At 41.2% G+C, this 25,567-nt stretch overlaps 1 protein-coding gene across 1 annotated transcript in view; it reads right to left on the reverse strand.

The window, feature by feature from the left end:
• Positions 1-641: 641 nt before the first annotated feature.
• Positions 642-25,567, reverse strand: part of GRID1 (glutamate ionotropic receptor delta type subunit 1) — a gene marked incomplete at its 5' end in the record, with an annotated part of 330,056 nt that continues 305,130 nt past the window's right edge. The window contains 4 exons of the mRNA XM_083363340.1: positions 642-1,591; positions 12,303-12,392; positions 12,712-12,952; positions 13,985-14,151. Of these exons, the coding sequence (XP_083219466.1) occupies positions 1,163-1,591; positions 12,303-12,392; positions 12,712-12,952; positions 13,985-14,151 (927 nt within the window). The 3' untranslated portion in view covers positions 642-1,162. The remainder of the gene's footprint in view (positions 1,592-12,302; positions 12,393-12,711; positions 12,953-13,984; positions 14,152-25,567) is intronic.

A 25,567-nucleotide genomic window follows, 5' to 3' on the forward strand; every position in this document is an offset into this window, starting at 1 on the left:
TTTTTTTTGCTATATATGTACAACTAAATGGATGAGGAAGAATAATAATAACTCTGATTAGCCATATTGGCAGTAACTTGCACATTCATCACAAACTGCAAAGATTTAATATGCATACCCTTCCCCATCTCAGCTGGACCCACCAGAAACCTTTTGGACATCTACCAGTTAGATGCATGAAGAGGAATGCCTGCAAGCAAACACTTCACTAGTAGTTCCATACTGTAGCTTCAGTGACATTGCTGGAACCTTTATTTAACTGAGATTAGGATGAACATTGGTTATTGATTTGTTGTTGCTGTTAGTTGTGAAGTCGTGTCCGACCCATCACGACCCCATGGACAACGTTCCTCCAGGCTTTCCTGTCCTCTACCATCTTCTGGAGTCCATTTAAGCTCACGCCTACTGCTTCAGTGACTTCATCCAGCCACCTCATTCTCTGCCGTCCCCTTCTTATCATGCCCTCAACCTTTCTGGTTGTTGATAGTACTCACCAAATCAGACTTGAAACTTTTCCTTTATACGAAGGATACTTCTGCACCAACCAAATACATTTCAGAATGGATGAAGGATCGATCCTATCATTCAAAACAGTACCCACTGACAGTACCCGTTGTTAAACTGCAGCAGAGAAGCTTGGCCACCTCCCATTTATTACCAGCATCGTGTTAACACTTCAGTTGAACCCGCCACCCTTAAACTTTCAGAAGAGCTGTGAGTATGAGAGAAGAGCAAATGTAAGAGAAAAAAATAAGTGGAAAGGTCCTGCCCTGACCCCATACCCAAGAAGTGTTACTTGCCCTGCTTCAAAACAAGAAATCAAAATAAATATTAGGAGGAGATTTTCCCTGCCTTTGGTCCCAAGAATAGGTTGCCTTTGTCACAAGTTCTTCTGCCTTTTTTTTTATTCATAGAGAACAAAATTTACAAAGTCTTTGATACATTTTTTCTTTCTTTTTTCTTTCTTTTTTTTGTATTTTTGTTTGTTTGTTTTTTACTGACTTTGAAAATTGGGAATATTCAAAATACACTTTTTTTTAACCCCACTTCATTCTTTCATTATTTACAGATATGTACAAGAAAAATGCAAGAGTCTCTCTCTCTCTTTTTTTAAATCCCCCCCCCCAGTTGTATTAAAAATCTCTGCTGGTCAATGCCTCCGTTATATGGATGTTCCGTGGGAAGGTTCCAGGCCCTCTGGAATGATCCCGCCTGGCATAGACTGGAATGACATGGGAATGGGGGTCTTGACGGGGCTCTGGCGAAATAGTCCTCCATTCGGCGATCTGTGTTTACACTGTATTGAGGGTATTGTGGCTGAGCTGCTCAGGGGCAGCGGCAGATTGCTCCCAGAGGCACCGGACAGTGTCCTGCTGCCCCCGTGGCTTGTCTGTTCGGGTAAAAAAGAGGTGACAGAAAGTTGCGTGTTCTGATATTCACGGACAGGCTCCAGGGCTTGGCTGGATGGCATGCCACCGATCTCCAAGGCTGAGATTTCAATGGAGGCCGGGGACAGTTGCTTGTGAGCTAAGTCTTCGTCAATTAAGCTGTTCATCCGCCGATGGACTTGTTCTAGGTTGACTTCTTTATCCTGCAAGAAAGGGGGAATGAGTAGATTAATCCCTCTCCAAAGTGGTCGATGGATTCCTCAGATGTAGAGGAGATTAAAATGGGTATCTGATTCCCATTTAATTTGCTCTTCTGTCTGAAGTCCTGTGGACTTGTCGACTCTGGGTCTGGAGCAGTATCTCTCAACCTCAGCGGCTTTAAGACAGGTGGCTTTTAACTCCCACAATTCCCTAGCCCAGTGATGGCGAACCTTTTAGAGACCGAGTGCCCAAACTGCAACCCAAACCCACTTATGTATTGTCGGGGGCCAGGTGGGTGTGGCCCATTGGATGGGTGTGGCCCATTGGGTGGGTGTGACCCATTGGGTGGGCATGGCTACCATGGTAACGGCAAACTAGGTGGGACTAAAAAGTTCAATCAATCAATTCCAACTTTGCGAGATTTTTTTTCCCCGCGAGAAGTTGAAATTGATTGATTGAACCATTTTTTTTTGCACACGATGGTGGAGGCCTAAAGCGAAAAGCTTTTATAAAACCCAGCTGAAGCCCTAGGATTGCGGCGACGGTGTGCGTGCACACAGAGAGGGCTCTGCGTGCCACCTGTGGCATTTGTGCCATAGGTTCGCCACCACGGCCCTAGCCAGTTGAGGTCCACCCATTGTAAACTATTGAAATTGATGAATACTGCTCCAGACAACCGGACAGTTTGGGTTGCCTTTTTTTTGTTACCTACTAGAAGTACAAAAATATGGTCATGCACTGAATGAATTAGTTTTGGTAAATCACAGATTGAAGCTTCTTGTTTTTTTGGGGGGGTGTATGTGTGTGTGTGTGTGTGTGAAGGATCATTTAATCAGCTTGAGTTGTCTTTCATTCTAGAGTCCCAATTCACCATTGTACATTGATGCAGAGGCTAAAAATCCAGAATCTGGGCCCCATCAATTTTATTTTCTTCCTCCACTCTCCCAGGTATAACCTCCAAGTGAAACCTAAGTCCTTAAATAATTGGACCTTCCATTGTTTACATGAATTATTATGAGCCCTGCATATAAGAAGGCTAGGAGAGAGGGACTGAATCATGGAGATGAAGCTACCATAATTTTAATGGAAGATCAGCAAGGAACAGTAATTTAAAGTTGGGGTGATCTGCTACAAACAACTTTTGTCTGCCTGTTTATGTTGGAGAATTATAGAAAGGAACTGATTGATATTTAATACAATGGGTGAGAAAGAGCTGTATAAAGTTTTTATATAGATCCATAAGTGTGTATATGATATAAGAAATGTATTACCCATATTCATTTTGAATTAAAAATACGTAGTATAGAACTCGGCAGTCAGACTCTGCCTGTATATAATATATCACCGCACTATACAGTATAACTAATTTATACCCCTGAGTTATAATTCTCCTTCTCAGCATATGCTCAAACTATCTTTCCTTATTTTGCACCTCCTCATTTCTCTTCTTTTGCTCAATTTATCTATATTGGTTCATCGGTTATTTGAAGCTTAATGATAAGAAATCTATCTCACACAACCATGTGCCATTGCAACCCTGGGAAGCAAGGTGTGTGATTCTTCTTTGGTTATTAATTGTACAAAAATGTGACTTTTCCCCTCAAGTTTGCTATTTCTTTATCATTTCCCAAAAGATAAGCAGTTCTAAGCAAGTATGTGAAAGTGTTTTGGTTTTTCCCCTCCTTTTTAAACATAATAATTATGGAGGCATTTTGGACAGATTCTTCTTGACAAATGTAGATTGTAAGCCAATTATATCTATGCTGAGAGTTGAGAGAGAGAGAGAGACAGATGTCAACATCTCCACTAAGATTTTTTTTTTTAAAAAAATATCTATTTGATTAGAAGTGTGAAGCTTCGAGATTATCAAGGCAATATGAGAGGGAGATCTTCTGTGGCTGATCTCTGCACCGTTACATCTGACTAATTACTGCTTTCTGTGTCATCCACCAGAACCTCTCCTGGAAAAGGGCATTTAACATACCAGTATGGGGAAATGGAGGAGAGTTTGAGATGCCATCGTTTGGAATGATAAAATCTTTCGTTTTCCTCTAACATGGGCACAGAATATCAAAGTACAAATCACGGCATTACCACCAAGGTCACAATTTTCATTGGCAATTATAGATACCAGTTGACCCTTGCAATACACCCTTTGTGAGGCTCTTAGGAGAATGTCTGAATATTTGGCTTTTAAAGGGGAAAAAAAGGATCTGCATTCTAGAATTTTGTTTTTAATGCCCCTAAAAAAATAAAAAAAATAAAAAATAAGATAACCTAATCACATCAGGATTATATTATAAAATGGTTCATGCCAGATGCAAAATTCAGAAGAGCATCAATGCACCGTCAATAGAACACCTATGAATAAATATGCCATTTTTACCTTTCAGAATGTAAATACTTTTGTTTTATCTATTCTCTCTTTGTTCCTGCTTCACACTTAGCAACTACTAATTCTGCTTTCTATCCAAGCTTACTAGAGGTTCAGCATCATCACCATTTAAACAAAATCTCCTCAAGAATACAAGGCAATTGGAATACATGAAGAAGCAGCTGCAGAATTTGAAGATCCAAAATACAGTAATATCCTGTCAACTCCAAAGTTATTCTGCTTTACCAAACAGGTAAAAAGATGTTGTAATTCAATGAAAGGAAAATACATTTCCAGTTTGCAAAGCAGTGAAATTTATAAATTGGGATATCCATATATGTATCTCTATCTTTCTATGGGAAAATAAAATGGTACTCTCTAAATTGAAGAAATAGATAATGTTAATTGGAAAAATCCAGTGATGGCTTGGATTCAGTAGAAATTGCTTCTAATCCAATTTAGGGTAGCTACATTTCCTGGATCCCTTTCAAGACACACAAGTGACCTCCCTCCTTGCAATCCAATCTCTTAGTCTCCAAAAGTTGCTTTTAAAAATTGAAAGATTCCCTCACACCTTTTGAACAAAATGAGATGTGAAGAGAATGATAGAGAAGTAAATGCTATGAATTGCATGAATAGAATCATTTTTTTTGCTTTAAAATATTATGAAATCCAGATGGTTCTGCATAAAAGTATTTTTAAAAGTTGAGTTCCCACAAACGTGATTGGTTGAATTAAACTAAATGGGGGTTTGCACAATACCCTGAACTGTAAACTTTGACATAGGTTGTATTCATGCAACACATAAGAGGTGTGGAGGGTCACTGTATGAACTCAGCCAAATGCATCCAGTTCATTCCATGGTTTCTGGATAAGAATGGCAGTGAAGATACTGAATAGTCCAGAAGTAGGACACCTTGGCTCTTTTAGGACTCATGGACTTCAACTCCCAGAATTCCTGAGCCAGCATGGCTCAGCATGGAAACCTCTCCATTTCTCCTCAGCATGGCTGGCTCAGGAATTCTGGGAGTTGAAGTCCACGAGTCATAAAAGAGCCATAGTTCATTTGCATCAATTATTCATGGTCCTTTCTGCATCAAGACGACTCGTAGTGGTGAATATTACTGCACATAGTGCTATGTTGAATCACAATTCTGAAACTTGATTTAAGTAACAATGAGTTCAGTTCCTGGAAAGATTTAAAATAATGATTTAGCATTATATATTCTGCTATGCTATGAGAGAGAGAGAGAGAGAGAGATTGATACCAATCCTCACAATGAGGGTCTAACTAATTAAAGTCAACTGGGTTGAGCACAGCCTGACATTGGCCACATTATGTGCTCTTTTTTTCATGGAACTGGGATCATTAATCAGCATCAAGAGAAAAGTTAACTTCCCATGCCTGATGAAGCATTAAAATGGGTAGGAATCAATGGTCTTTAATGTTTAATGAAATACTGAGGGCCATCAGAGATTGGACTTGGATTTACAGAACTTGCTACAAGTTAATCTAATCTGATGCGCTGCCTAGAACTCATGAGAGATGTAGAAAATCTCAATTTGCTTTCCCATAATCTAACATAGGGACAATGCTGTGGGTGTGGGTGTTTCGATTTATTATTCAGTAAAACGGGATACACTTTATAAGGGAAGCTAATCCAATGGCAACGTTTCAGGTGGGTGGGTGGGTGGGGCCTTTCTCTGGACACATATATGATTTTCACAAAGAATTATGTTGTTGTGAAAATGATAGTTTGGGAAACGATATAAATATGCAACAGTCACTGTGGATTTCCCCATTAATAATTTAATTATAGAAATATTTATTAATATTATGTGTATTGGTGAAATTGTTACTATGATGCATTTATGGGTTCCAAGGTTTATTTACAGTAAGAGATTTATATATGTGTATATGGTTGTTTGGTATGTATAACTTTTATATTTTATCTTTTTTTTAATTCTGCATCCAGTTTTTTTCCCTTAAACTAAAACAAGACCGTGTTTTATTTTATAATTGTATTTATATTGAAGGGAGTTGCAAGTAAAACTTCTTAATGTTGTTTTAAGGCAGTGGTCTTCAACTCGGCCCTTTTATGACTCGTGGACTTCAACTCCCAGAATTCCTCAGCCAGTATGCCTGGCTGAGGAATTCTGGGAGTTGAAGTCCATGAGTCATAAAAGGGCCGAGTTTGAAGACCCCTGTTTTAAGGGTGTGTGTGTAACTTTTTTAAACTTTCCCTGTTGTCTCCTTCCCACTTTTCCCTTTTTGTTGTAATTTTGTATCTTGACTTTCCTCTTTGGAAGGAAAGAAAGAAAGAAAGAAAGAAAGAAAGAAAGAAAGAAAAGAAAGAAAGAAAGAAAAGAGAAGAAAGAAGAAAGAAAGAAAGAAAGAGGGAGGAGGGAGGGAGGGAGGAAGGAAGGAAGGAAGGAAGGAAGCGGGGAGGGAGAGAGAAAGAAAGAAAGAAGAAAGAAAGAAGAAAGAAAGAAAGAAAGAAAGAAAGAAAGAAAGAAAGGAGGGAGGGAGAGGATGGAGGAAGGAAGGAAGGAAGGAAGAGGGAGGGAGAGGGAAAGAAAGAAAGAAAGAAAGAAAGAAAGAAAGAAAGAAAGAAAGAAAGAAAGAAAGAAAGAAAGAAAGGAAGGAAGGAAAGAAAGAAAGAAAGAAAGAAAGAAAGAAAGAAAGAAAGAAAGAAAGAGGGAGGGAGGGAGGGAGGAAGGAAGGAAGGAAGGAAGGAAGGGGGAGGGAGAGAGAAAGAAAGAAAGAAAGAAAGAAAGAAAGAAAGAAAGAAAGAAAGAAAGAAAGAAAGAAAGAGGGAGGGAGGGATGGAGGAAGGAAGGAAGGAAGGAAGAGGGAGGGAGAGGGAAGAAGAAAGAAAGAAAGAAAGAAAGAAAGAAAGAAAGAAAGAAAGAAGGAAGGAAGGAAGGAAGGAAAGAAAGAAAGAAAGAAAGAAGAAGAAAGAAAGAAAGACAAGAAAGAAAGAAAGAAAGAAAGAAAGAAAGAAAGAGGGAGGGAGGGAGGGTGGAAAGATACCAGCTGTTTTTTCTGGACTTTCCACTCCATTTTAAATTGCCAACAGTCTCCCAAACAATGGTGTGCAATTGCCATACAGGGTGGCTTGCAACTTTTATCTACAAAGATAAGAGACAATTGTGCATTCTAAGGAATGTGGGAGCATATTTCAAACCTCTGCCAAGGTTATGTGACATGCAAGTTCTTAACTGCTCCCACTTGCTTTTAAAATGTAAATGCCTCACATATTCTCTGTGAACGCTCTGAAGGTCAGCCCACATCCAAAATGGACGGCCTACAAGTGACTCATTTAGCAATTCTGCATCCACCACCTCTGTCACTACCAATTTGTTTTTACATTTGCAATGCTGTAATTCCAGTTCTTGTCAACATCTGACAGAGGAAACAGGGCTTTGCTATAATAATCAACCCACTGATGGGATGAAACGGAAATAATGTATATATTTTATTTGCCATTTTTAGAGTTTCCCACTACGCGCTATTAAGCCAGCTAGATAAAGTGGTTAAGCAATTGGTTTTTAATGTACATTAATTTACATCCTCATTAGTCAAGGTTTCAATACTGAGGAAGGTATAATCATAATGCATATATGAATGGGAAAAAAATAAGACTCAGTTATGCTCATTAATTTAGATCTGGCAACTGACTTAGTCAAACACCACTTAATGCTACATAAAATAAATGTTGCTGACTGCATTTCAAATAGTTTGCAGAGTTTGGTTCTGTATTTATTTTATATGTTGCAAAAAAAATGACTTCAAAGTCTATTCTTAATCTCTCTTCTCCATACAGCTACTTGGAGAAGATCAAGAAGTTATATGAAGTCCTTGCTGGTAAAAATTATATGAAATATTTTGCTTTGAAATTTGCAATCTCTTTATTGACTTGGACATTTCTTTCTTTTGATATTCCATTTTCTGGGATATGCAAGTTTAAAATAGTAAAACACTGATGTTTTTGAAGCATGAGATTGCTAACCAAGCTGAGAGAAAGCAACAGGGGAAAATAATTTACTCTCTACAATTTACTTACTCAATTATAAAGGATCAATCACTGTCTCTTTATCACTGCAGCTACTTCTAGCATTTTGCGAGCACATACAAAAAATATATATAATGCATTGATCTGTGTACAGGAATATGCAATTTATGGACAGCCCCTCAAAGACAGAAACATGTATTAGAAATATTGTTATATGTACGTACATGACATTCTCATTTATAAAAAATGGGAAAAGGTATGCAGCTAGGTGGCAATTTGTTCTCTGCACCAATATTTTTAATACATTGTATTTTGTGGAAGTAGTATTCTTTTGTTCTTCCCCTTTTTGCTTCTTTTGCTAAGGAGCACCAGCTCCGGTTTGCTCTTGCTGCAAACAGTGTGTTGACTAGGTCACACAAGGTAACGGAGGAGCATCCAGAAAGCATTGTGCTTCATGGAACAGAGCTTCATGGTCTAAACCCACCATCTTTTGGAAAAGCTGGTCATTGTTAAATTGTGTTGGGTCACTTGGGCAGGAAAGAATTCTAAAGTTACCATATGATTGCATTTTTGAACTGCACTCTTCCTGACAGAATGAAATACTAAGAAAGCAGCTCTATTTGGCCTATAATGCCGCTTGGGGTGTGTGTGAAAGCCCCAATAAGCAGGCATATACATAGAATGAAGGCTACTGCTAAGCTTGTAAGCCGCCCCGAGTCTTCGGAGAAGGGCGGGATATAAATGGAATTAAAATAATAAAATAAATAAAATATTGGTCCTTTCTGTTGGTTGATACAAAGGAAGCTTGGTGTGCACCTGACATATAGTTAGTTTAAATATCTGTGTGAAATGGTCCGACACTGAGTTGTTCCCAATCCAGAGAAGAAATGAACTTTCATTGTTTATCAGGAATGTTTTTTTTTCCTGATATCTGCCTCGAATGTAACAGCATGTTACAGCTATTTAAACAGACATAAAGATATGAAAATACGATGTGCATCACACACACATATGTATATTAGTGTAGGAATTGAGAATTTGTGCAAGAATGCTGAAATCTTGCGTGATTTATGCATTTTCTTCGTGTTCCTTATATACTGCGCAGTATTAATTCAGGGCTCTGTGGAGGACAGTGAAACGTAGCTTCCTGGTGCCTAGATCATGTATGGATTGGGTTACTAATTCTTCAGGTTTTTAAAAAAAAAGTGTGTGGGGGGGGAGCTTCAGATTTCATATATTTAAGGCAAGATTCATGAGTGGTGGTAAAGCTCTGTATGCAGAAATATGAAGTTTTAGTTCCTGGAAGGAATGTTTAGGAGCTTGTGGGAATGAGATGCTGGAGCTCCCACGGACTGCACTGAAAACCTTTTCCTAACCTTGAACCCTCCAGAGGCACCACAGCTGCTTGTATGCTGGCTGAGACGTCTAAGGGCTTCCCTGGCCAAAGTATCTGGAGGACACCAAGCTGAGGAAAGCTGTAGTAGATGATGGAGTGGTGAATACCAGAGGTCTGATTGAGAACAGTGAGGGAAGAAGCACAAAAGGAAGGCAAATGAGAATGTTCTCCTTGGGAATGCCAGATCATAATGATCTGCTTTGATTGGCATGCCCAGCTCTCCAAGAAAGTTCTGCTTGAAAATGGCGGGGTTGAAAGCCAAGGGTATCTCTGTCCCGCCATGGTAGGTGAGCATTCGCCGCAGGCATGGAAATGGGAGACAGGGGTGGATGTTGGGATGACTGCAAGCATTGGCTTAGTTCACATGTGGTACAGAAATGCTCACCATGGTCCTGAGACCCAGCCTCACCTCACTGGCAATCTCCAGGGGGGGGGGAAGGGTCAAAAAGAGTGGCTTTCTCATTTTTTTTTCCTCTTGTACTTCAGCCAGTGTCTACCTTTATCTGTGTAGATTTTGGTAATGCATAATTTAAGGAATCCTCTTTACGCACTGTTGTCATGTAGTCAAATGATACAATGAAGGGAAAAATGCTACAATACAACCATTCTGACTTTTCCTTCACAACAAACAGGCAACAGAACTGGAAATGGTCATAAAAAAAGTAGAGGGGAAGTAGGCAAATTTAAAAAGAGAGAGAGAGAGAGAGAGATGGTGAAAAGTAATTACTGACCCCTTCTGCCTCCGTCTTCCTAACTATATCCAGCCCCATTGAGTTTAGCTTGATACCTGCAGAAGAGCTGCACAACGTTAAGCTCTAACTTTTGTTGCTTTAATTTTAGCTTTAGCTAAAATTTTAGCTTTAGCTAATCTAATCTACTGACAACTGAAGCTAAAGATCTCAGCTCTGCTAGTTTTACTTCCTTAGCTAATCTACTGACAACTGAAGCTAAAGATCTCAGCTCTGCTAGTTTTACTTCCATATCCATGAGCAAGCTTACTCATACCCAGATGTACATGCACACACACAAAAAAATTTGCTTTTCCCAATAAAACATTGTGCAAATAAGACGCCAAAAGCTCATCTGACTTGTCTGCAAATCGTGGCCCTGACCGCTCTGTTGTTTTAATGGGGGAAAAAAAAGGCTGCACAGATGTTGATGATAAATGTAGCATTATAAGCTGATACACCAGATTAAAATGTCTTTGACAGTTGAACTATTACGTGGCAGGCAAGCCATTTGCTGCAATGCTCCTGGCACCACGGCAAATAAACACGAGCGTAGATGGGTCCTGTGTGTTCCTGAACTGGGAAGCAGCAGCTGTTCTAACTCTCTGGAATGAAACTTCAGTTCTTAATAAAGGATGGTTTAGAATACCAGGGGTGTCAAACTGCTGGCCCGCGGGCCGGTTTCATCGTACCGAAGCTGCGCCCACCCCATTGCCGGCAGTTGTGATATGTTGCAACACATCACATGACATGGTGAGTTTGACACCCTTGGATTAGATGCCTTCACATCTCTGAGTCAATCAGAAACTGGTTGATGCACACCAGTGCTTTTTTTGTAAAAGAAAAAGGTGCCGGAACTCACACCTGTCATACAACCTGCCTTGCCTATCCTACAAGGTGCCATCCAAAAAAGGTGCCGGAACTCCGTTCTGAGGGTTCTATGAGAAAAAAAGCCCTGATGCACACAGTTGCTGAATCTCTCTCTCTCTCTCTCTCTTTCTAAGATGCTTTCATGACAGGTTGATCACTATTGCTTGAAAAGTTTGCAAGGGAATCTTCGAGGATAGGAAAATTCATATGTGCTCTATCAGGTTCTTGCAAGCCATTCATTCAGCATACTAAAAAAACAACCAGTCCCCTTTTTAAGGAACAGATCAGAAAGAAGAAAGGGAGAAGGTTCAACCTGTCAGAATTAATTATTGTGGCATTAACGGATGGAATGAACAATCGCACCTCAGCCCACACCATGGACAACGGAATAGTATAGTGTCAAAAATGCATTCTCTGCAGCTGCCCCCACCCCCACCCCAGTGGTATTTTCCTCCACAAAGAAAACTGCACTGCGAGCAGCACTCATAAAACTATCCTTGATCCCCACATGCTTCTTTGCTGTTGTCACCCTTTCTTCACTTGATCATCTACGAATCACACAGTACGCAACTTGTAATGCCTTCACCTCTGTGTGAGTCATTTTCCTTCCCTGATTTTCATGGTTACCTTTCAATAATTGAAAGGGAGTCATTTTAGGCAGTAAATCAACTTTTTTTTTTCTTTTTCATTCCAGGGCAGAGAGGCTGTACCAAGTGGTCCTACGGTTCAGATGCCATGAGTCGAAGTAAAGATCTGCAGAAACCTCGCTGCTTATCTAGGTCTCCATAAATGGGGATCAAGAGGTTATTGTCCACTGTCTCCAACAAATGGACTCTCTTCGTTGGGAAATCATTAGCTGTACCTGGACATACATTTAGCTACACATGCTTGTACATGTAGCTGTACAAGTGCAAAAGAGAAAATATGTGGCTATTTCTTTCCCCTGAACCTTGGAAGCAACTGCTTGGAATCCATGACACCACTGGCTAACATTATTACATTTGTTATACAATAGATTAACAGATCTATTGGCATATCTTAGGCTAATTGTCCTGGGGCCAGAAATGGGGAAGCACCTTTCTGAACATATTTTTTCCCCCAAGTGCTTTGTCATAAACACAGGCATGCAAGTGTAGAGGGGGTTTCTGCACGTCCAGATTTGGGTACACAATCCTAACCTGGGCCGCTGTCCACTCGGTTTAAGAAAAAATGAGGGCTTTGTATGGAATTCCTTTTTTTGGAAAGAACCAGGCAAGTTGTTTCTCTACTTCTAAAGCTTTCATGCTCAAGGAAGGAGCCAAAGGCAGGGCAGCTGAGCTACTCTCTTACCCCTAAAGATGATCTCTCCATGGCAAGGTTGAGGCACAATGGTGAGGCAATGCGGGAATGTTTGTGGTGCTGTTGCCTCCCAGGTTGTATCTGCTCTATAAATAAATACAGGACTTTAGTTGTCAGAGCTGACATTTTGGCACCTTCCATAAAGATACAAACATTTGGGATTTCAAAGAAAAAAAAAGAAGAAGAAAACAGGCATTATTTAATATATATTTTTTTTAAAAAAAAAAAACCAAACAAACAACAAGACCACCCTGTATTTCAACGTCCTCATCTCCACCAGTATCCAATGAGAGAACCTAACACTTTCAGGCCTCCATTTTGACCTCTTTTGTTTTTATCCCCCTTGGTCTATATTTTATACTCCCTATCCATCACTGTGATAAGAAGAAAGGTTATGGACCTCTTTCGGTGTTTCTTGATGACAACGGTTGCTACTCCACCACAGCTCAAGGGCAGCCACCAGACAGGCCAGGAGCAGGCCGATGGCTAAGATGCAGAAAACCCCTGCAAAACTGTGCAACTTCAAGGCTTTCCCATCCGTCTGGGCATTGGTGTGGCTGTTCAGGTCACAGCGTCCCATCCGTGGCCACCATTTCTCCTTGAAGACATCCAAGTACCCAGCTTCTTGGAGTTCTAGAATCCTGTAGAGGTTAGATCAGAAGAAACTAGAAGCTGAGAACGCTGACACAAAGCAGTGGGTAACAGAAAATGTCAAAATTGAAAATTGGCATGAATCATAAAATGGTTTTTCTTTGCACAGTTAATATAAGATGAAATCAGTACTAACAACATCAAAGTTGGACAGTTGGATATAGGCGTCCTAATATTGGTTCGGGTTAAAAAAATATGTTACCGTAATCGATGCTGGTAGAGGGACAGGTGGCTTTGGAGAACCATGTTGTTAAGACACAATCCTTTTGACTTTGACTCTTGAAACCTATTCATGATCTCTGCCTATTTCTGAAGCAAATCCCACAGATGGGCATGCAAATTCTACTGGTTCTTAGAACTTCTGGCAGTACAGAATGATACATCCATAAACATAAATATCAACAAAGCAAGGAATGTCCTCTAAGCAGGAGTTCCTGTTTAGATGCAATTATTTTTAATTTTAATTTGCTAGAGCAATGGTTAGAAGACCTGGGTTTGTTGGGGTTTTTTTGAGGACATGAAGAAGGTTGATACCCAATTCTTTGGTTGTGTATGAAGGAAACCAGTTTGCTTATGAGGAACAGGAGAAGGGGTCTAGGGTGCAGTTGACAGGTTGATTGAGGATCACCCATAAGAAGCATAGCAAGGTTACCCATAGCTCTGCAAGTTGTGGGGACATATTCTGAGATTTTTATAGAATTGTTTGTCATGTTATTTATGGATACAATGACCCATTTTACATCAAATGACCTGCAGATGCAGTTCTGAGAAACAATTTTGATAAACTTTGTGAGTCATGGTGTTTGCATAGGCCAGGTAGTGCTGAAGCAAACATTGCATCTAACAATTCACTATACCAGCTGACCAAGAGTAGTCCATATACCACCACAAATGGTGCATGACTGTTATTCTTAGAGCTCCCCGTTGTGGCATTACAGGAGCAACAAAGGACACAGCTTAGCTACACAGATGTGCTGTTTATAAATGATACTCAATCTTTGTTTTTGCTGTTAATCTATTACCTTTGCGAGAAGAGATCCCTGTATGGGCTGCCATGTTGGAGAGCCAGCCCATACCCTTTGCTACTGATGCTATTCCCAATCACAGTCACAGAGCACTCATCATCTGTCAAGGCTGCGTATTCTATCACAGCCACATCCCACAAGAATGCATAGTTGCCTTTCTTGGCCTGCAAAAGAAGATAATGGAAAATAACTTTGAAACACAAATCGCGTACATCCAAGCCTGCCCTTTCAGAACTGATTCACACAAGTTACCATCCAAAAGCTCTCCAATTCTTGAGTTTCCCTCAAGTTCTCGGTCAAAGGTGGTCAGACTCCAGGGCTCAAAAATCTTTTTTTTCTCCTGTCCTGAGAGATCTTCCTCCAAATCAGGTTACATATAAGATTTTGGATGTGTTATCTAAGCTCTAGGAAGAGATCTAAACATGCTTCTCTTCTAAAGCTGATTGCCCCAGTCTGATTGGCAAACATCAGAAAGATATGCCTCTTTTAGCTGGTTATTTTTATTTTAAGGACCAAATATGTCTAGCCTTGCCAATCCTAAACTTGTAATGTAGTGCAGGACAAGGCAATGTTACCAGCTGATGACGGGAAGCATACAGCAGGGGTGTCAAACTGCCAGCCCGTGGGCCAGATACATCATCCCAAAACCGCGCCCACCGCATTGCCGGCAATGGAGAAAAAAATCCAATATGTTGCACGATGTCGCAAGTTTGACATGCCTGGGATAGAGCAAGGATTCTCCCTGGGGATTCTCCCTGGCTAAGCAGAAGGAAGATTTATTCAGATTACATAAACCGTCCCTAAACATCTGACAGCGTCTCAAGTAGACCAGACAGAAAACCCGACAAAATGAGCTAATTCTATTTTATTGCAAGGCTACATTAACAGGTCTGAAAGTACAAATCTCCCGCCATTTATTTTTGGTGCCTGGTAAAGTAGACTGGATCCTTTCTAAGATTCTTTCTCTGTCTGTTATGCAGCTGTGGGCTTCCCCTTCTCTTATCTGATTATGCTCTAGGCAGCATTTCCAAGGTCATTCTCGAATTCCATTACAGCTTCACAGAAGCTCTTCCCAAATGCTGGCTTAGAAATTCTGTAAAGTTGAATTATTGAACAATATTATTAAATATACTTGCCACCCATCTCGCCTCGGGTTTGGAATTCATTCTCCAATTCTTGGAAGGAATAGAAAATGGAAGGCACAAAAAAGATATCTACCTCAATGAATGTGGTAATACGATGCCACCTTTAATTAAAGTTGGTGGATTACCTTAGTGCTACCAAGTAAAACAGCTCATCATAATAAAGCCTGAAACCAGTTTTATTTCAAACAAATGGCATGTTTTCATTATCAGAAATTTGAGAAGTGGTAAGCTGTTGCAAGAAGCCTTCACTGAATGTCACCGCAGAGGCAAAGAACTGCATTTTCCCACTAGATTCATTTGGCTAATATTGGCTTATATTAGTACACACCTACACAGCTCATCCGCAAATGTCAGCCTTAATTGGGATTCTAAACAGTGCCTGCAGGCTGTATGTTTGTAATGAATGTAAATAATTTCTGTTATCTTAATATGTAAGAAATGTCTCTGGATGGGAATTCATGAGGGGAAGAGAAAAAAAAACTTCACTTGGTTAAAATAATCATCGATTTCCTAACGCATTTAAGTTATATGTTTTTAACTCTCTAGTGAATGTACAAAGCGCAGAGGAGCAGATGGTCTGGAGACTCTAATGCAAGTAAATGAGGAATCATAAATGCAGACTTCCAAGGTATTAAACAAAACTTTATGTATTTTCTGAGCCTGGGCCTTGGGACCTTGAATTTTAGCTGAATTCTTAAAGAGTGCATCATCATAAGCACAGGGGTGTCTCTTTTTCTTTGAATTTATGCACTGAGTATTTTTTTTTTATCAGAAACTGAGAAAAGATGCTATTTTAACCAGGTAGCTACAGTTACTGCTGAAAATAACAATCACTAAATAAGTTCTCCTGTCCTCTTTTATAGGATGTGGAACAATACTGTGATACCACCACACTTTGTACTTTTTTGTTGAACACCAGAATCATTACTAGTATTTAATGAATTAAGAGTTTACATGGTAGGGCCTACTAGCAATTTAAATACATAACAGCCGTTATCATCTAAAGCAGAGGTAGGCAACTTTTATGACTCGTGGACTTCAAGTCCCAGAATTCCTGAGCCAGCATGGCTCGGCTTGGAAACCTCTCCCTTTCCCCTCAGTGTGGCTGGCTCAGGAATTCTGGGAGTTGAAGTCCACGAGTCATAAAAGAGCCAAGGTTGCCTACCCCTGATCTAAAGCAATGTTTGAAAGCAATCTTTAAATGACTGAAGTATTATCTCATTCTCTTAAGAAAATATACTCTAATAGATTAATCTATTACCTTGTTGCCTCAAGAAAATATGTTCCAATGCAAATTGTGGTTCTTTGAGAGAAAGTGGGCATTGATTTCCAATCCCAGTCCAGTTCAATTTTGTAAACCACAGTTATAGCAGTTAAGCTTCTATTGAACCCAAGGGAGACCAAAGGATGTCCCTTCTCTGAGACTCAGTTGGAATATGTGGTAGAAGAAGACCATGTTAGATGATGGTAGTGAACATTCGGGAGTCTGTTAACTTTTCAGACCAATAAACCTGATTAAAAGGCATAAGCTTCTGATGAACAGAGGTTTAGGCCTTTTAATCTAATCTGTTAGTCTTAAAATGTGGTAACTGAATCCTGAATAGGGGAGAGTGATAGAGTAGGGTGTTTTTTTTTCTTAATCCCAACAATTGGAGCATATAGAACTCCTAGTTGACATTTTGGAAGAGAAAGGCAAGGTGAATGAGCAGAATGAGGAAAACCAAAATGTGGCCTTAGCCTTTCAGCAAAATGAAGTAAAATATTTGATGGGGGCACCTCTGGATGAAGAAATGAAGGCAGTCTCTACTCAGTATTTTGTTCAAAGAAAGAACAAAAAGGAATGCTAAGGACAAATGAGACGTCTTGGTCAGCCTCTCTTCGGCATGTTAGGTGGATTTTGTCTCACGTTGGTTTCAAAAATAGCACAAGAAAAAAAATATCTATTACCCAATCAACAGAACATAGTCTATAGGAGAGACAGCCAGCTTCCTAACATCCATTTCTCAGATCAGGGCTGCAGAGGGAAAGGAATGGAATGAAGAATGCCTTCTCCAGCATGAATGAAAGCGGCAACCCAAAACTTTTCTTGCAAAAACCTTTTAGGTCTGCATTCGGAGTTCGGGTAACAGAACATTAAATGAGGGAGGTGCACAACTATTGCTGCCCTCACTGACGTACTTAAAAAGCTTGGAAATGTCGATTCAGTGTAGAAAAGTGGGTGGCAACCAACATGCATGAGGGCCTAATTGCAGTTATGAAGCCTCCTGTGAAAATGGTCACCACTGTCCATTCTTATTTCTCTTGTTTGCAGCGAGCTTGAGGAAATACAATTATCCAAGTTCATCTTTTTCTCACTCCATTACTTGGCCAAACAACTATTTCATATAATGAAAAGTAGGCAAAGATGTGATTCCCTTGAGGTGAGTTTGATGCCTGATGATTACAGATACACATCCAGGTATTTATTTATTTATTGTTTTGTAGCCACATGGACCTTGTTTGCCACATTGTCTTATTCTGGGTTGCTTTTCGTTTGTTTACTTCTTTTAGTTTCCTCACCTAAATCCTAAAAAGTTTTTGTTTTTTGTTTTCCCTCGAGATCAGCTAGGCTAGGCAAGTTTGATATTAAATGCAATAAAAAGGTGCACTGCTCTATTTACTTCATTTAAATCATCGTGCAGAGAAGAACAATTAACTTTTCTTTTTGCATTTTCAAGGAAGTATAAGCACAGAAGGAACAGAATAACAGAATTGGAAGGGAGCTTGGAGGTCTTCTAGTCCACCTCCCTGCTCAAGCAGATCACCCTATACCATTTCAGACAAATTTTATTTATTTATTTATTTATTTATTTATTTAGATTTATATACTGCCCTTTCCCGAAGGACTCAGGGCGGTTTACAGGGCATTTAAAAGAAAGTCAATACAAACGTTAAAACAAATTTAGAAAGATTAAATAAAACCCTGAGAAAAATAAAAAAAAAACCAGTTAAAATTAAAATTAAAAAATTCTCAGCCTGGGCCAGAGAGCTCGAAGAGCCAGGTCTTCAGGTCCCGGCGGAATGAACGGAGGTTGGGGGCAGTCCTAAGCTCCGCAGGCAGCTGGTTCCACAGGGCAGGTGCACCCACTGAGAAGGCTCTCCCCCTGGGTGTTATCCGCCGGCAATCTTTTACCGGCGGCACCCTGAGCAGACCCTCCCTGTGGGAGCGCACAGGATGAAGGGAGCTTGATGCAGGCAGCAGGTGTTCCCTCAGATATCCCGGACCCAAGCCATTTAGGGCTTTATAGGTCATCACCAGCACCTTGAATCTCACCCGAAGGGCAACTGGAAGCCAATGCAGCTCGCGGAGTAGAGGTGTTACATGGGAGTATCGGGAAACCCCCATCACGACTCGCGCGGCTGCATTCTGCACCAGCTGAAGCCTCCGGGTGGTCCTCAAGGGCAGCCCCATGTAGAGAGCATTGCAGTAGTCGAAATGGGAGGTCACGAGCGCATGAGTGACTGTGCATAGGGCATCTCGGTCCAGGTAGGGTCGCAACTGGCACACCAGGCGAACCTGGGCAAAAGCCCAGGTTCCAATATCCAATATCCAATCTCTTCTTGTAAACCCACAACATTCCACTGATTAATTGTCCTCACTATCAGGAAATTTCTCCCAAGTTCTAGGTTGCTTCTCTCCTTGATTAGTTTCCATCCGTTGCTTCTTGTCTAAAGTATGCCTTCTTTAAAGGCATATTTTAAATATACAAAGGTATATAACTAAAATATGCCTTCTTTTGCCTAGACATTATACTGAGGTCTAGTTTGTCACAGCTGGACTTAAAAAGGGGGTGCTAAGCTTGAAATCAGGACTGATGCATATGTCTTTCTGACATGGAGATAAAACAGTTTTAACGTGTTGAAATTAACTCTGGAACTGAAAAATCACTTCATATTGTCACAATCAGGTTCAATTTATTAAATAGTTCCAGCACTGAGGACTTCACGGTAGCTCTGATTTGTTTGCTTTTTGTCCAAATTTCAACAAACCGTTTTGAAAGACACATGATACATGATTTACATAGAGCTCTGCAACCACAGGAAAATATAATATCCTTAATCTTCTCAATATTTTGCATGTTTTTTTGCACTGCTCAAGCATGGCAAATATGCCAGCTGGGTTATAAGTGGCAAGAAGCAGTCTCTCTGGAATATCCAGAAATGTTTGGCGTGAGTAGGAATCTACAATTTGTTTTAAGGCTTGCATTGCACTGCAGCAAGTCAAAAGCAGATAGGAAGGAGACATTTATGCCTCCTCATTTTGTTTTTTCTTCCTGTCTCTAACAAAGAAAACAGAAATACCCAACAAACATTGAGTGGCTCTTTAGAGACTCCAGTCCACTTACTGATCAATACCGGGGCATCAATTCACCTTGACATCCTATGTTCTCATGTTCTCAAGTAGGTTTTAGGAATGTCCATATTTTCAAGGCTAATGGATGTTAATTGAGGATAAAATGGTTCCCTCTTAGAATCCAGAAACATTAGAAGCTCTGTGCATTCCCCTTACTTTTATGAAAAGTCTCCACGCACATATGCAGCCTATAAAACAGCACCACGAGTCATGTTAAAAAACAGTCTACTATAAGAAGCTTCAGTAAATAGTCCATATTTTTCCCATCTATATAAATACACCTTCTCTTCCATTTTCTAATGAGAAAATGGCTTTGATCCGAAAATCACAGTTTCCAGACATGAAAAAATAAAGCTACAAAGGATGACATTTACAACATGAATGTTACACATTAGGACTACAATCAGACAATCAAGACAAATTAGGTCAAACAATCCCGATTTAGTTTGACAGTATCGGTATCTAAATTTAGATAGCCTTCTTATTCTTCAGCAGTTTACTAAATGGTCTAAAGAGGGTTTTATTAAAACTGCTTGCCAAGATGATAGTGAAACATTAATGTTAAATAAATATCTATAATAAACTGTTTGCCTTATAAAAAGGGCCTTGTTTTATATACTTATGAAAATTTATGAGTTCATTTATCTGACATAATAGAGAAATGCTAAATAGTCACGCAGGCTTGTTAATGGCCTACTTATTCATTCAGTAAAAGTATTTCATATCATATTTTATTAGCATAATTTGAAAAACGGAAGCTGAAATTTCCTACTTGTGTCTGACACAAGAGATGTGGGAAGTGGATCCTCAGCCACTCCCCAAAATCCAGCATGTTACACAAGTCGGCACGTTAGACAAAATCTGTGCAAACAACACCAAACAATCCTTGGAAAATATAGAAATATAGCTTCACGTTAGTTTAACTAAAGTTATATTTGAAAAAAAAAATTCAAAAGCACCAAACCTACTACATTTTTAGAAAGTAATATAAGGAGCAGGATTCAGATATCCTGTTTTTTTTATTTTTGTGGTGTTACTTTGAAATACTCCTTTACTCTCAGTGGTTGCAAGGATATGCAAATCTGAACTCAAATGTGTTTCCAAGTAAACAAATAGAGCCTTGGTGGAGCAGTGGGCTAATGCCTCCTTAAGTAACACCAGCTGCCTGCCATTAGTACAGGTTCGCGTCCCACCAGGCTCAAGGTTGACTCAGCCTTCCATCCTTCCCAGGTAGGTAAAATGAGGACCCAGATTGTTGGGGGCAATTAAGCTGACTTTGTAATAATGCCGCTTGGGGTGTGTGTGAAAGCCCTAATAAGCAGGCATATACATAGAATAAAGGCTATTGCTAAGCACACTGATTTGTGCTTCTTAGATTGTAAGCCGCCCTGAGTCTTTTTTTTTTTTTGCCGGCTCCAAAGATGGCGGACGCGCTGGGGAGAGCTCCGTAGCCCCCAACGGTAAGGCGTCCCCCCAGGAGCCCCCCAGGGATGTCAGCGGACCCCTGGGGTGGGGCCAGAAATTCGGGCAGATGAGCTGGGCAATGGTGCCGCCTGCTGCCTCCCGAAACAGCTGCAGGGGTGCCGGGACATCTCCGCCTCGCCGCCTGGGCCGTTGGCAACCGTAATAAACGGGGGCCAGCGCCTCTGCCCTGCCTCTACCGCTGTTCATGCTGCCAGGCAGGGGCGGCGTCTCCGCGGATCAGCTGTGCGGCGGAGGCGCCGGCGGCGAGGACTCTCCAGCTCCAGTCCGGTCGCCTATTCAGGGAGCTGGCAGCCACGATGGCAGTGGCGGCAGGGCTTCTCCAAGCCCGCCCCCTGGCCCACGACAGCCTTGGCAGGCATCCAGGAGGGGCCAGAGGCTCTGCTCTGCCCCGGCCCCCTGATCGGCTCCCGGGCGGCAGCGGCGTCTCCGCGGATCAGCTGTGCGGCGGAGGCGCCGGCGGCGAGGATGACAGCGGCGGCGGCGACGACTCTTCATCCCCAGTCTGGTCGCCTATTCAGGGAGCCGGCAGCGACAGTGGCAGTGGCGGCAGGGCGTCTCCAAGCCCGCCCCTGGACCACGACAGCCATCGCAGCCATCCAGGGGGGGCCGGAGGCTCTGCTCTGCCCCGGCCCCCTGATTGGCTCCCGGGTGACGGCGGCGTCTCCAGGCGATCGGCAGAGACGCCGCGGACCAGCTGGGTGGTGGAGGCGGCGGCATCTTCGTCGGCGGCGGCGGTGAGAGCTTCGCGGGCCCTGGTCCGCGATCCCCCACGATCCCGATCACCAGGCAAGGGCGGCGGAGACGCTGACGGCGAGGACGGCAGCGATGGCGGCGGTGACTCTCCAGCCCCAGTCTGGTCGTCTATTCATGGAGCCAGGCAGCGACGGTGGCAGTGGCGGCGAGGCATCACTGGCCCGCCCCTAAGCCACCACAACCATTGCAGCCATCCAAGAGGGGCCAACATCTCTGCCCTGCCCCGACCCCCCCCTGTTCGACTCCGGCGGCGTCTCCAAGCGATCAACGGAGGTGCCGCGGACCAGCTGGGTGGCGGAGGCAGCGGCATCATCAGCAACGGCGACGGCGAGAACCCCGCGGGGCCCTAGTCTGTCTTCTCCCCACGGGCCTGAACACCGGCGGGGGCAGTGGCGATGGGGCGCCTCTAACCTGCCCCTGAGCCGCTGCAACTGCTGCAGCCATCCGGAGTGGGGCCGGCGCTTCCACCCTCGGCTCCCTATTATGCCTCCCTGGGCAACAGCGGCACCTGGGATGATCAGGAAAGACCCCGCGGATCAAATGGATCAGCTAGGCGGTGGAAGAGGCAGCCGCAGCAACCGCCCTGAGCAGGACCGGAGTCGTTACCCTGCCTCGACCTCCTGGCCTGCTCCTGAACAACGGCGGCGTCTACCTGGGATCAAGGAGATGCCGCAGACCGGCTATGCGGACCCAATCGACCACCACCGAGGGGCCTTTGACAGCGGCGCTAAGCTTCTCCAGGCCCCGGTCAACCAACTCACCGAAAACCCCTCGACGGCAGCACCACTAGACGTATGCATATTTTTAAACACAACTACTGTATGAGATTTCTCCCATTGAAAGCAATGCTTGGTATTTTCCAAATGATACTCTGGACCTTGGGAGACAGAAGATTTCTGGAGCATGTTGGACCACGTCTGCACAACCTTGTTATTTGACTTTTTTCCTCCTCTGCTTTTAAGAGGGCATATTTCCCTTCGTTGTGCTGTCATGCAAGCATTGTTGTGTGTACACTACACATCGGGAAAGGAATGCTTTGTCAACACATACAGCTTGACGTGTATACCAAAAATGAAATTTCAATAAACAATTACATGAAAATGTGCAGATAGTGCATACGTTCAACTAAAATCTGCCTAGTTCTTACTTATTTCCCAGTATTTAGAGAAGCAAAAAATGACAATGCCACAGTGAGAAAAAAAAATAATTTAAATTTTTGATGGCAACGCATCTGAACTACTATTCCAGGACTTCAGATCTGCAAATGAACTGATCAGGAAATGCGATTATACAAAGGTGTGATCTAAAGCTATTTAAGGTCAAGGGAGGATTCTAACTGAATTCAATGGTGCAAGAATCAAATTTATGAAGCAGAACACTTTCAACAAGTATTTGACTATTCCCACTCACTTTTTTCCCTCCAAGGAGAACCCATGCAGACAATGTCTTGCAAGCAACATTTTCTAAATATGGAATCTGATCACGTACTGTTCGCTCGCTGAATGCATGCAAATGATTATCAGAGTGTTAGGAATGCTAGTAGCTCACCCTGTGATTTGAAGGGTCGGTCTTTATTATTCATTTTCAGCTAGAAAGATTAGAATTGCCATTGAAACTTTGCCTAAAGCAAATCTGGGATTCCCCCTCCAGGCAAAACCTCTTTGGATTTCCAGGGGAAATCATACTGAGCCGCAATCACACAAAGCGACATTGATAGGTACCACGATTCTGTGAAAAACAGATCTTTAGGGGAGTGGTTGAACTAAATGGATTGACACATTACAAGATCAGGGGTGAAAGGCATGGTAACAGAGGCAAACTACTCTTGATGGAATTTAAAAATGATGGGCAGAATCAGAATTTTGTTATCAGCTCTTCATACATTAGAAAGATTGTTTTCAGCGTGCACAAAGGTTAAGCAGAAATCTGCTTTTGCATCCCAGAGACAGCTACAATACAGGGAAGCATTGTAAGAGTAAGTTAAAATGGGAAGCAAGAGATGAGAGCCCGCAATCTTGCTTTTTTTTTTTAAAAAAAGTCACATTTATTTCCAAATGTAATATGAGATTGATACAGCTGTTGAAGTACACTTGGAAACAAGGAATTTTTGGGGAAAGTTGCAGAACACCACGGACTGTCTGACTCCCTCCCCTCTCAAAATCTATCCAATAACTGGTATGTGTTATGTTGTGCATAAATTTGGCTCTCCGTTCATTTTTCTCTAAGCATTCTTCCCAATTCTAATTATCCAGAGAGAGGGGGAAGACAAACAACAACAACAAAACAAAACAGAAGTATAAAGACGTTTCTGCTATGAACTCTTGGCATACAGAACAAAGGAATTCTAAATTTACAGGCAGCAGGTTTTTCAGATTTATTTTTTTTTACTGTATACTGCAGCACTTTGCAGAGTGCAGATAGATATATTAAAATTTGCTACATGTACACGTGCAAGAAGCACCAACACTTAATAGGAGTTTAAGGTGAAAGACAGGGGCTTCGGAAAGGATGATTGTGGATCACCTGCACTCAATTGTAGAATTTCTACATTTTCTGCAATCAGCTCACACCTTTCATCTTTCTGCTGTAACTGCAAATCCAGATGTGCCTTATCACTCTACACAATCGCCCAGATTGTCTGTCACTGAAAATTTGTTCTTCTTTCTGAGGCTAGGTGGAAATTCTCATTTCCACTATCCCATTTCCACACTGTCTGGCATTCCCAGACCTGGCATCCTGTTTGATTGACAACCTAATTGATGAAGTAAACAAGTCCCAGGACTTTCCTTCTGATCACAGTGTGTCAAAATGCAATCCGAATGTTTTCATTCATGCAAAAGGCCCAAGAGTTGCGAAGGAAGAGAGGGGGGGAAAAAACCCTCAAAATTTCTTGGTGCATATTTCTTTTTCTAACCTTCCTAACATAAATTGATTTTTATTTGCAACCATTACTATAACAGGCAAGCTACTGACCATGATACATACTTGGATAAATCTCTGGAAATGGTACAGCATGCTGCCAACCATAAGGTTGGGTAAAGTCTCAAAAAAAAAATCTATTATTTTATCTCCATGGGTTGTTGTTTTTTTTAAAAAAAATATCTTGTAATAAATGGTCCATAGCTTGAGAAAACAATTGTTGCCCTGATTTAGATTACTGCAATTATTATTATTATTATTATTATTATTATTATTATTATTATTATTATTATTATTATTATTATTATTATTATTATTATTATTATTATTATTATTATGGCTGCTAGTTTGACAGCAGACTCCAACCCCCATTTTTTTCCTAGTCATATTGATGTATTTTCTTTGTTTTCTTTTCCTTTGCTTTATTGTTCTATTGTTTTACTTTTGCTTTGTTTAAACTTCCTTTTTATTTCTTTATTTTTATTTTATTTTTGTGAGCCATCTAGAGCCAGGGTTCCCAACCAGGGGTGCGAGACGATATTCCAGGGAGTGCAAAAAAAACCCTTGGGTTTAGAAGTTTCAAAATTATAGTGTATATGCATGATTCGTTTTGAACTTTTGTAAGGGGTGCAAGAATATTTATTTATTTATTTATTTATTTATTTATTTATTTATTTATTTATTTATTTATTTATTTATCTATTTATCTATTTATCTATTTATTTATTGATTGATTGATTGATTGATTGATTGATTTGATTTATATACCGCCCTTCTCCCGAAGGACTCAGGGCGGTGTACAGGGCAATAAAAATAAGAATACAGAATATAAGATTTAAAATTAAATGATTGTGGCCGATGCAGTAAATTAGTTAAAAACGCTGT

Source organism: Vipera ursinii (genome assembly GCF_947247035.1).
Source record: "Vipera ursinii genome assembly, chromosome: 5".
Lineage (NCBI taxonomy): Eukaryota > Metazoa > Chordata > Lepidosauria > Squamata > Viperidae > Vipera > Vipera ursinii.